General features: G+C 34.0%; 1 protein-coding gene across 2 annotated transcripts in view; it reads right to left on the bottom strand.

Annotated features, from left to right (window-relative positions):
• The window catches only part of LOC127728443 (integrin alpha-PS1-like), a 201,285-nt gene that overhangs the window by 111,606 nt on the left and 76,501 nt on the right, over positions 1-13,178 (bottom strand). For both annotated transcript variants that reach the window (XM_052235802.1, XM_052235803.1), the window contains exons 15-16: positions 4,919-5,081; positions 1,607-1,779 (exon numbers count right to left, since the gene is read on the bottom strand). In XM_052235802.1, the coding sequence (XP_052091762.1) occupies positions 1,607-1,779; positions 4,919-5,081 (336 nt within the window). The remainder of the gene's footprint in view (positions 1-1,606; positions 1,780-4,918; positions 5,082-13,178) is intronic.

Here is a 13,178-nt window from a genome sequence, read left to right as displayed (position 1 = left end):
GACATGGAACCTTGAAGTACAATTTCAGAAAGATCCATACACTTACACACAAGTTATTGTCATGAAACTAGAAAAATGCTTGTTTTTTGCCCCTTTTTTGGCCCCCAATTCCTAATATTTTGAGGCAATTACCCCCAAAATCAATCCCAGCATTCCCTGTAAGATATGGAACCTTGTGGTACAATTTCAGAGAGATCCATACACTTAAACACAAGTTATTGTCTGGAAACTAGAAAAATGCTTATTTTTGGCCCCTTTTTGGCCCCTAATTCCTAAACGTTTTGGGCAATTACCCCCAAACTCAATTCAAGCTTTCCCTTTGTGACATGGAACCTTGAAGTACAATTTCAGAAAGATCCATACACTTACACACAAGTTATTGTCATGAAACTAGAAAAATGCATGTTTTTTGCCCCTTTTTGGCCCCTAATTCCTAAAATTTGGAGGCAATTACCCCCAAAATCAATCCCAGCATTCCCTTTGTGATATGGAACCTTGTGGTACAATGTCAGAGAGATCCATACACTAACACACAGGTTATTGTCATGAAACTAGAAAAATGCTTGTTTTTTGCCCCTTTTTTGGCCCCTAATTCCTAATATTTTGAGGCAATTACCCCCAAAATCAATCCCAGCATTCTTTGTGTGATATGGAACCTTGTGGTACAATTTCAGAGAGATCCATACACTTGAACACAAGTTATTGTCTGGAAACTAGAAAAATGCTTATTTTTGGCCCCTTTTTCCTAAACGTTTTGGGCAATTACCCCCAAACTCAATTCAAGCTTTCCTTTTGTGACATGGAACCTTGAAGTACAATTTCAGAAAGATCCATACACTTACACACAAGTTATTGTCATGAAACTAGAAAAATGCATGTTTTTTGCCCCTTTTTTGGCCCCTAATTCCTAATATTTTGAGGCAATTACCCCCAAAATCAATCCCAACATTCCCTGTGTGATATGGAACCTTGTGGTACAATGTCAGAGAGATCCATACACTAACACACAAGTTATGTCTGGAAGTTACAAAAATGCTTATTTTTGGCCCCTTTTTGGCCCCTAATTCCTTAACTGTTGGTACCATAACCCCCAAAATCAATCCCAACCTTCCTTTTGTGGTATTGAACCCTATGGTAAAATTTCATAGAGATCTATTCACTTAAACTAAAGTTAGAGTGCGAAAACCAATGTGTCTTCGGACGACGACGCCAACGTCATACCAATATACGACCACAAAAATATTTTGCGGTCGTATAAAAACTTTTCAGTAATTGTTGGACTCACAGTAGATGACTATTGTCAAGTTTGGCATATAATAGTATAGTTTTTTCAGTGAAAGAGATTTGTTGAAAAAACTAAGGAGACAAATGATGATAAATAAAGAATGGCATGAGCTCACACTAGTGTTAAGCTCCTTTGGGTCACATGGTTAACAGGTGTATATTAATGGAACTTATTTCAGAAGTCTGTATTAAAGAATTCAAACATTTGGTAAAGCTATAATATTCTAGTTAAAACATAGCCTTATTATGTTCTACAAAAAACACAGTTTAAAGTTTTTTGGGGGTTTTTTTTTCCAGAAAAGAAAGTCTTTCCAATACTTACGTGTTAACATGAACAATAATTTTAAATTTCTTTTCTATTCCTTCCAATGGATTAAATCTTAGTCGATAATGTCTCAAGTTGGTTGTTTTAGCCTGGTTACCAAATGGATTACCTATATCAGATAACTCTACTATTGTTGTAGTCGGGTTTGTTCTTACTGGAACATGGTTAGGCTAAAAAGAGGAGAAAAAATAGTCCTTTAAATTCATCAAATAATATCCTGAAATATTTCACTGTTTGCATATTTATAGTGTTATTAAATTCATTAATAAACTGCTTCGCTGAGCGCAGCTGGATACGCCCGCAGAGGTCTAACCCTGAACAGTTGGGGCAAAAATGGACACAATATTCAAGCTTGATACAGGTCTGAAATTGGATTGTAATTATATATTTGACATACATGCATTATAGGTTTCTGAATAAATGTAGTCAAAGAACTTGAAGTTGGTTATATGAATTGAATTTATATTCAACAAGAAATGATTGTAACAGGATGCTGTTACGAAGTCTCCCAAACGAAGCTCCCATAATTCGTAATTCCCAGGGTCGCCTGACATTGGGCAAAGTCCAGTGAAAATTGGTTTGGTCCAGTAAAGTTACAATGTATATGCATTAGTGATGCCTGGGGACTAACCCTGTATATCATTCAAATCATCTTGGTTTGACAAACCAGAATATATATGGTTTAGATCCCGACCATTTACAAGATATTAGAACTTTCTCAAATGGCAGGGGGTCGGGATGACCCCTGGGGACTAACCCTGTATATCATTCAAACCATCTTAGCATGACAAACCAGAATATATATGGTTTAGGGGTGGGGATCTTGACCACTTACAAGATATTAGAACTTTCTTAAATGGCATGGGATGGGGGTGACCCCTGGGGACTAACCCTGTATTTCATTTCATGTGCTTTATCATGACAAACCAGAATATATATGGTTTAGGGGTGGGGATCTCGACCATTTACAAGATATTAGAACTTTCTCAAATGGCAGGGGGTCGGGATGACCCCTGGGGACTAACCCTGTATATCATTCAAACCATCTTAGCATGACAAACCAGAATATATATGGTTTAGGGGTGGGGATCTTGACCACTTACAAGATATTAGAACTTTCTTAAATGGCATAGGGTGGGGGTGACCCCTGGGGACTAACCCTGTATTTCATTTGATTTGCTTTATCATGACAAACCAGAATATATATGGTTTAGGGGTGGGGATCTTGACCATTTACAAGATATTAGAACTTTCTCAAATGGCAGGGGGTCGGGATGACCCCTGGGGACTAACCCTGTATATCATTCAAACCATCTTAGCATGACAAACCAGAATATATATGGTTTAGGGGTGGGGATCTTGACCATTTACAAGATATAAGAACTTTCTCAAACGGCAGGGGGTCGGGATGACCTCTGGGGACTAACCCTGTATATCATTCAAACCATCTTAGCATGACAAACCAGAATATATATGGTTAAGGGGTGGGGATCTCGACCACTTTCAAGATATTAGAACTTTCTCAAATGGCAGGGGGTCGGGATGACCCCTGGGGACTAACCCTGTATATCATTCAAACAATCTTAGCATGACAAACCAGAATATATATGGTTTAGGGGTGGGGATCTCGACCATTTACAAGATATTAGAACTTTCTCAAATGGCAGGGGGTGGGGATGACCCCTGGGGACTAACCCTGTATATCATTCAAACCATCTTAGCATGACAAACCAGAATATATATGGTTTAGGGGTGGGGATCTCGACCATTTACAAGATATTAGAACTTTCTCAAATGGCAGGGGGTCGGGATGACCCCTGGGGACTAACCCTGTATATCATTCAAACCATCTTAGCATGACAAACCAGAATATATATGGTTTAGGGGTGGGGATCTTGACCACTTACAAGGTATTAGAACTTTCTTAAATGGCAGGGGGTGGGGGTGACCCCCTGGGGACTAACCCTGTAGTTCATTTAATGGGTTTTATCATTTAGAACATTTTCAATTAAAAAGATTGTGTCTATCACAAACGGTTTTCAATTTATAATCATTTGAAAATTTAAAAAAATAAAATCCCCTAGGGTTCTATAGTAAAACGCTCTTTTCTTTTTGCCCCTCAAAGTACCCCTTTATAAACCCCATTGCACAAACAAAACCCTGATTGCACCACTAGACATGTTAGTCTAACATATTGTGAAACCCTAAGTTAATCTGACAAGCGGTTTTGGAGAACGGGTGCGGACAAGTTCAAATTTAAAAGCGGCGGAAGAGGAAGAAGAAGAAGAAGAAGAAGAAGAATAATAATAATAACTGAGCAAAAACAATAAGTCTTCCCAAACTTCGTTTGGGAGACTTAATTAAAGATTTCTTGCTGTTGTGCAATACACTGTGCTGTTGCGCAATAATTAGTAAATCTGTTGTCAGACTATAAACAAATAAAATTTATAAAATTCTAAATTACATCAATAGATATAAACAGTTCACCAAAGTTTCATACGAATTGCTGAAAGCATTTTTGAGTTATTGTCTGAAAAATGGAAAATCCCCCCTTTTTTAATGAATAAACCCCATAATTCGGAAATGTAAAATCTAAAATTTATAAAATTCTAAAGGGAGCTTACATCAATAGATATCAACAATTCACCAAAGTTTCATGAGAACTGCTGAAAGCATTTTTGAGTTATTGTCAGAAAACTGGAAAATCCCCCTTTTTTTATGAATAAAACCCCATAACTCGGAAACATGAAATCTAAAATTTATAAAAATCCAAAGGGAGCTCATGTCAATAGATATAAACAATCAACCAAAATTTCTTGCAAGTTGGTGAAAGCATTCTTGAGTTATTGTCCGAAAACTGGAAAATCCCCCTTTTTTTAATGAATAAAACCCCATAACTCGGAAACGTAAAATCTAAAATTTATAAAAAACGAAAGGGAGCTCACGTCAATAGATATAAACAATTCACCAAAGTTTTATGCAAATTGGTTAAAGCGTTTTTGAGTTAATGTCCGACATGTTGACGACGGACGGACGTACAACGGTATACCATAATACGTCCCGTAAACGGGCGTATAAAAATGGGTCAAAACTCAAATGGCCTATTGGTAGCGTTGTTCACATCCTTGAAATTTTATCTTTGGTTGGTGGATAGTTCTTTCATTGTTAATCATTCCACATCTCCTTACCATTTATAGTGTTGCTATACTTATGGTTAGATATCAGAAAGGTCATATAAATGGTGATGGGAATGTTTGGGGGAAAGGAACCATAAAGCAATTGTAGATAAGATAATACTGTTAAACTAACAGGATTAATGACATCAAGTCGGTTCCATTCAAATGACTCAGGTACTGTAACATATAAATTGGTTTCATAAGCAGGTTCTCCCCTGTTGTCTAATTTCACATCAACAATCACTACTTTGTCTTCTCCATAACTCAACACTACAGTTCCATCATTATCTCTTGGTCTGAAAAACAAACATAGAAAACATAAGGTTTAAAATCCTTCCACATCAATAACATTGTATCTCTTGGTCTGAAAAACAAACATAGAAAACATAAGGTTTAAAATCCTTCCACATCAATAACATTGTATCTCTTGGTCTGAAAAACAAACATAGAAAACATAAGGTTTAAAATCCTTCCACATCAATAACATTGTATCTCTTGGTCTGAAAAACAAACATAGAAAACATAAGGTTTAAAATGTTTCCACAACAATAACATTGTATCTCTTGGTCTGAAAAACAAACATAGAAAACATAAAGTTTAAAATCCTTCCACATCAATAACATTGTATCTCTTGGTCTGAAAAACAAACATAGAAAACATAAGGTTTAAAATCCTTCCACATCAATAACATTGTATCTCTTGGTCTGAAAAACAAACATAGAAAACATAAGGATTAAAATCCTTCCACATCAATAACATTGTATCTCTTGGTCTGAAAAACAAACATAGAAAACATAAGGTTTAAAATCCTTCCACATCAATAACATTGTATCTCTTGGTCTGAAAAACAAACATAGAAAACATAAGGTTTAAAATCCTTCCACATCAATAACATTGTATCTCTTGGTCTGAAAAACAAACATAGAAAACATAAGGTTTAAAATGTTTCCACAACAATAACATTGTATCTCTTGGTCTGAAAAACAAACATAGAAAACATAAAGTTTAAAATCCTTCCACATCAATTAAATTGTTGGGTTGTTGTCTGAAATATACAATAAAGTTTTTTGGAAAGTGGTATTTAATTTACCATGATATATGGACAGTTAAAACCAAGATGACTTCATACAATAATCATTGCCTGATGTGCCACAGGACATGTTAAAAGTATATAGGGTCATCTGAATTGAATTAACAGTCCTTTTACCACCAAAAATGTGACGAAAATTTTCTTTGTACAATGAGTGCAGTAAAATTTCAAAATATCGGCAAACAGGAACTAGCTTCATTATCAAGCTGCAGATCAAATATTAAATAATTCTCTTTCATAGAAGCCAAGAAAACTTTAACTACCCATTGTCTTTTGGCCACACAGACAGAAGGAGTCAAGCGGTGACTAAACCTGCTTTCTCCTTTGGCGACGCAGATTAAAAAGTGTAAGAAAAAAGACCAAAAAAAGGTCACCATGTATCTGAGAAATGAAGTTGACATTCAACTAAAAAGAATTAATGAACCTTCAACTATAGGTGAGAGTAACAGACTTTTCGTGAGAGGTTGTTATAAAAAAGTTTCTTAAATGCATCCTTTTTAAATGTAGGACTACTAATTTCTGAAAAAGAGTCAAAGCCTAAAATGGCCAGGTTTTATATCTATAATACAAAATTAATGAAAGAACCTTAGTGAGCACGTTCACATACCCCACGTCCCCACATTGTCATTGGAGAAATAAAATAAGTGTAAGAAAAAAAAATTGTATCAGAAAAAAAAATTGAATCATAATTTCCTGTCAATATGCACATCTACGTAGTATGTCCTTATTATCTACACAGTTTCATGAAATTCTGTTGTGTGGTTTGAGAGGAGTTGCGATGACAAAAGGTTGCAGTAGTATATTGGGCAAATAAGTTCAAAGGAGCATAACTCCTGGAAAAAAAATTGAATCGTAATTTCCTGTCGATATGCACATCTAAGTAGTATGTCCTTATTATCTGAAAAGGTTTCATGAAATTCTGTTGTGTGGTTTGAGAGGAGTTGCGATGACAAAAAGTTGCAGTAGTATATTAGGCAAATAAGTTCAAAGGGGCGTAACTCCTGGAAAAAAAATTGAATCGTAATTTCCTGTCGATATGCACATCTATGTAGTATGTCCTTATTATCTGAAAAGGTTTCATGAAATTCTGTTGTGTGGTTTGAGAGGAGTTGCGATGACAAACTGTTGCAGTAGTACATTAAAGTAAATAAGTTCAAAGGAGAATAACTCCTAAAAAAAGAATTGAATCGTAATTTCCTGTCGATATGCCGACTACATAGTATGTCCTTATTATCTAAAAAGGTTTCGTGAAATTTTGTTGTGTGGTTTGAGAGGAGTTGCGATGACAAGAAACAGGACTGACGGACGGACAGACGGACGGACGGGTCAAAAACATTATACCCTCCGCAAGTCGTTGTGTGGGGTATAATTACTATATAAATGATAATTACACATAATATTTGATATGCTTTAGGGCCTTCTATTGGAATTTTAGAACAGAAAGATGATAAAAACTGATTTTCTACAAATTAATAAAACTAATGAAAACTTAAGAAGATATAAGCTAAGATTATAGTGATAAGAGCAATTACAAAAGGCCCTGAATTCAGCACATAAAATTGTAAAATGTCATGCAATTAGGGTCATTCAACATACAATTATATGCACAGGAGTGGTTTAGGCTACTTATTTTTTTACCATGATCATCAATGTATTGTTTCAAAAAAAGGTTGGATAAAAATTCAGTTTTCAAACATGATGATCTTGACCCAAGTGTTGCTATTGAAATTACTTAATTCAATGAATATTGACAGAAGTTACCACTTTAAAACATTAAAATATTCACTTTAACTGCAAAGTAAAATATTCACTTTAATTGCAAAGTAAAATATTCACTTTATTTTCAAAGTAGAAAACATAAAAATAGACAAGAAATTTTTAATTTAAAGAACAGCTTACAATGTTAATATACAAATATTTCTACATTTTTTATATTTTGAAATGCTATAGTCTGTTTTGAAAATGTACTTATATAAGAAAATGGTTTAATTTAAAAACGTTGTCCAAAGTTCATCACAGCAGTAATACATATGGAATTGGTTTGGTTTTGGGAGCAGAATAATCAGTACTTGCAGGGTTTCCAAAAAGTATTTGAGCCAGCAGGACATTTTTTTTATCTTATCCTAATTTTAATCCCTTAAGACTTAGAAACAAAAGGCAACCATAGTTATCAGTTGGACGGGCATCATATAAATCATAATTGATACAAAAACGATATTTAACTTGATTTTTTATATAAATTCGATGTTCTGGCGTTAACTGTTAAATTGACAATGCACCATTTGAAGTGTGCAACATCAGCGTACTAATATCTGCCTTAGACTCTTTATTTGTGCAAAATTACGCTGTCAATAACTTCACTTTCGGTTTTAAAAAGTACATATTCCTAATACCAGATGTTGACTTGACAATGGTAAAACACGGACCAGAGACGGATACGTAGAATCCGTGTACGTTTACAAAGCACAATTGAGTTAAAGTAGCTCTTTCCGCGTTATTTCTTCAGGAAAATACTCGTAATGAACGTTAGATAAAGGTATCAATGATATTTTTAGCATTTTTGAAAATTCGGAGGATTAACTACATCTCACACCTGTGCACGTGTGTACTAGTTCAACAACATGGTTCTGACGATTTTTCTATTGAAACCTTAATTACTACCTTTTTAAATTATCATCAAATTATATATATATATACATTTTCTGATAATCTAAATCTTGTTGACTAAATTAATTAGATACAAACCGCTGAAATTTAAGAAAATAACTTTTAATAGACCGATCAATGTCCGGTACAAAATAGTTTACCTGTCGTCTCAATAGGTAAATTTCAGTGTCAGAGAACTAAATAACCTTGATTGTAATGAGAGGGTATTAAAGTAGGGTTTGTTTTGATAGTAATTATTCATCATGTCACTTATATGACCGGAAATGTGTGGCCGTTTAAGACAAAAGGTCAGGTCAAAAGATCGCATAAACTTCAATTTTTTTCTGAACTATGTTAAAATCTCTGTTTCAGCCTCGGCACAACAAGTCATTTATATAATTTACCAGACTTGTCCGGACAATAAGACCGTTTTGGAAGCTCTGAGTACTTGATGACCTATAATCATGGGAGTAAAAAGAAAGTATCTTCTTGTCTTTTTTAATAGTACATTAACTATAACTAGAGGCTCTTTCTAGAGGCTCTAAAGAGCCTGTGTCACTCACTTTGGTCTATGTGAATATTCAACAAAGGACACTCTCCAACATTGTAGACGAGAATAGAATTCATGACAAAAATCTGTTTTGTTGATATTGTATTGCTGATCATTTAATCTGTTTAGTTTCTCTCTATCTTCTTAAGTTTTTGCACAAAACACAAAAGAGGGTAAAAAAAATTCACATTTAAGGGCAATCACTCCTATAAAGAGTGACAGTCTACTAACTATATCGGCATAATTTGACTTGATAGTAGATCTTGACTTGCTGATCATTTTTGTGATTTAAAGTGTTTACTTATCTATCATAATTTTCACCATATAAGGCAAAACGCAAAAAGAATGGTGAAAATCGTCATAAATGGGCAATAACTCCAATAAGGAGTCGTCAGACGATTTCCTCCATATTGTCTTAATTGTCTTGCTGGTCATTTTTGCTTATTTAAGTTTCTTTCTATCTATTATAATTTTTAAGATATAAGGCAAAAATGCAAAAAATTGGTAAAACGTAAAAATAGTCAACAAAGGGCAATTACTCTAAGAAGTCGACTGATGATTATTTGTAAATCTTGTCTTGCTGATCATTTTTGCAATTTAAAGTTTCTCTCTATCTATTATAGTTTGCAAGATAATAGGCAAAAATGAAAAAAAGGTAAATTTTGTCATTTAAGGGCAATAACTCCTATAGGAAGTCGTCTGACAGTTTTGACGTATAGGACAATAGGTAGAGCTCAACTTTCTGAACGTTTCTGCTGCTGTCAGATTTTCTCTATTTGTAACGGTTTTCAAGATAATACACAAAACTTGCATTTTACCCCCTATTTTTTTAAAATTTTTAGCCATGTTGGCCATCTTGATTGGCAGGCGGGGTCATAGGACACATTATTTAAACTAGATACCCCAATGATGATTGTGGCCAAGTTTGGTTAAATTTGGCCCAGAAGTTTCAGAGTAGAATTTTTGTGATGAGAAAAGATCACTTGAGCTAATCAAAGCACCAAAGGCGCTATAGGCAGTTAATTAAAAAAATCAAAGGTAAACTTGGCAGAAGTTAAGATGAATATAGTGGAAGAATGGATGAAAATATTTTTCTCTAATTCTTCGTCAATTTATCCCTTTCTGCACCCATTGTATAAAAAAAATTTAATCAAGGTGTGGTTCATTTGATCTCAGTTCTTCATTGGTTAAAATCCGATTATGATGTCGAATTTACTTGCTTTCCTCTGAATTTCCTATTGTGACGGCATGAAAAAAGGCGACCATGCCTGATGACGTCACATAGAAAGAACACATCTTTTTACAGATCATTCGAAAAGACGGAATAAGTTTGCCTGCATATTGTTTGAAAATCATAAGAGAAACAGATTCCACCACCAAATCTCGTGTAATACGATATTTATCCACTCTCGACAGTTAAATTTTCAATATTTAAAACGCTCGGCGAGCCTCGCGTTTTAAATTTGAAAATTTAACTGTCTCGAGTGGATAAATATCGTATCACACTCGATGCAGTGGTAGAATCTATATATCTCAGCTATTTCTCAAGTATCAAATAATGTTTGTACCGTAATGTTTCTGCTATCCAATCCTACCACTTTCAAAAGTTATTTCCAATTTATTTTTTAAAGATTTAATGTCTGAGATTATGCACATACACTGTCCATGTTAGGGGAGAGTTCTGTGCCAGCTAACATGTTTAACCCGCCACATTCTGTATGTACCTGTCCATAGTGAGGACCCAGTAATTTGGTGATTGTTGATTGTTGCTGTATATCATATTTATTTTTCATAATTGTTTTGTACATAAATCAGGCTGCTTTAGTTTTATTGTTTTACATTTGTCATTTCGTGGTCGTTTATATCTTACTATGCAGTATAGGTTTTGCTAATTGTTGCAGGCTGCATGGAGGAATATTCTTTTCAGAATAATAATTTCAATTATGGTGTCCAACAGTGGTGTATGGTTTAATTCCACTATGTACTAGAGTTTGAATATGCCATATTAGCGCTTTTAGTTGGATCAGCTGGTGCCACTATGCACAATTATCAAATCATACCTGAAACTATCTGAAATGGTGTAATTTTCTTGTATACTAGTATTACAAGAAATGCTGATGTTGTTATAATGGCCTAGCAATGATGCAACATATATTTTTGAAGGCTGTACGGTTGCCTGTAATTGCTTACATCCACTTCATTTGAATTTTGGTGGATAGTTGTCTCATTGGCAATCATACCACATCTCCTTATTTTTATAATAATTACACATGTCTAATCTATAATAAGCTATTAACACAACGTAATGTTTTGCCTATTTGTTATTTTGATAATGCAAATGTTACACTTAAAATAGTAATACTTTAACATGTAAGTGATATTCAAAGTCAATGAACCATGACTGAAGGTACAAGGCTAAACAATCTCTATGGAAATGAAAGGTGCCAATGCTTGTTCAACTGCAAACCAAATACCATTGACTTTTCATAAGTCGTTCCCTTTAAACAAACCTTAACACAAATTCAATTTCTAAGTCAATGAACCATAATGAGGGGGTGGGGTTATATAATATCCATGGAAATGAAACTTTTGAATACCAATACGTTCGCATACCAAATAGCTTTGACTTAAGATTACTGGTAATTTTAAACTGACATAATCATAATAATCACAAACTCATTCATGTAAACTAAGTAAAAGTTTCAAAGTCAATAGATCATGCATATGACTGAGGGGTGAGGACCAAATATCCTCTATGGAAATGAGACGTACTAATGCTTCTACACCTACATGCCAATTATCATTGACCTACCACTATTGGTTTCCCTAATACTAGTTAACCTAATCGAAAACTAATAAATGAAATTTCAAAGTAACATAAGTTTCCAAGTAAAAAGAGCATGATTGAGGGGGCGGGGCCAAATAATCTCAATGGAAATTAGAAATGAAAAAGTTTATACAACTGCACACCAAATATCATTGACCTACCACTAGTGGTTCCCCCTAAACTGACCTAATCACAAACATATACATGTAAACTATGCAAAGTTTCAAAGTCAATAGACCATGACTAAGGGGGTGGGGCCAAATATTCTCTATGGTAATGAGATGTGCCTATGCTAACACAACTACTTACAAAATGTCATTGACCTACCAGAAACCAGACCTTATCACAAAATCACAAACTAATACATTGTTGATTCCGCCAAAACAGCATGCCTATATATATATATATGTCTCACTTTTTGACTCTGTCAAGGCAAGACAAAAATTGCAACAAATTTAATACAAATATTTTGTCCATCTTTTTAATATTCTTCATTTCTTAGATATATCAATGCTGCGTTCACACATAATTCGAATTCGATTCACATTATTAACTGATTTGAATTAGTTTAATACGCATTCGAAACGTTTAATGTCCAAAAGTAAATTCTACTTGGAATTGCAATACACGTCAAAATCGCTTTACTGTGAATGCAGGGGTTCAAATTAACATTTGGTACTGGACAGTCCAGGACCTTTGACATTCCAAACTGAAAGGTCCACAACCTAAATTCCAGGTCCTGCTTTTACTTGAAATAGTTCATAACTCAGTAAGATAATTTAATGTGCTTTTGGTGTTAAGTTAGTTTGTTTCATTGTCAGTGTCACTGTCGTTTAACATGTTTAATAATAAATGTAATTGTCTTGTATATTAATTTATGAATTCAAATAATCTTTTTTTTTTGTATTAGGAAGGCTGAGGGAGGCTGAGGGTATCACTGTGGGTGGGTGTGTTGTCTCAACAATTGATTATTTATTACTAATTATACCATTATATTAAACAGTTCAAATTCAAAACTGTTTAAGTGTATCATATCTAGTTGCACTATATATTATATTAGCTAGTTCCTCTGTGAAAATAAAGTAAGAAACTTCCAGATTTGTATAGGCCCTTCAAAATTGAGAAGAAATTACCTCATGGAATTGTAGTAATATGTTAAAACAATAAAAACATCTACATGTAATATCAATATTTATTAATGATAAGGAAAATACTGTCACATTTTATTGGTTTTTGACATGAAAATTTGTGAACTAAAAGTAATTTTGAGTTTCTGTATA

This window comes from Mytilus californianus, unplaced genomic scaffold, assembly GCF_021869535.1.
Source record: "Mytilus californianus isolate M0D057914Y unplaced genomic scaffold, xbMytCali1.0.p SCAF_2, whole genome shotgun sequence".
NCBI lineage: Eukaryota > Metazoa > Mollusca > Bivalvia > Mytilida > Mytilidae > Mytilus > Mytilus californianus.
The sequence above is the reverse complement of the archived record's forward strand: the minus strand, read 5'-3'. Positions and strand labels throughout refer to the sequence as shown.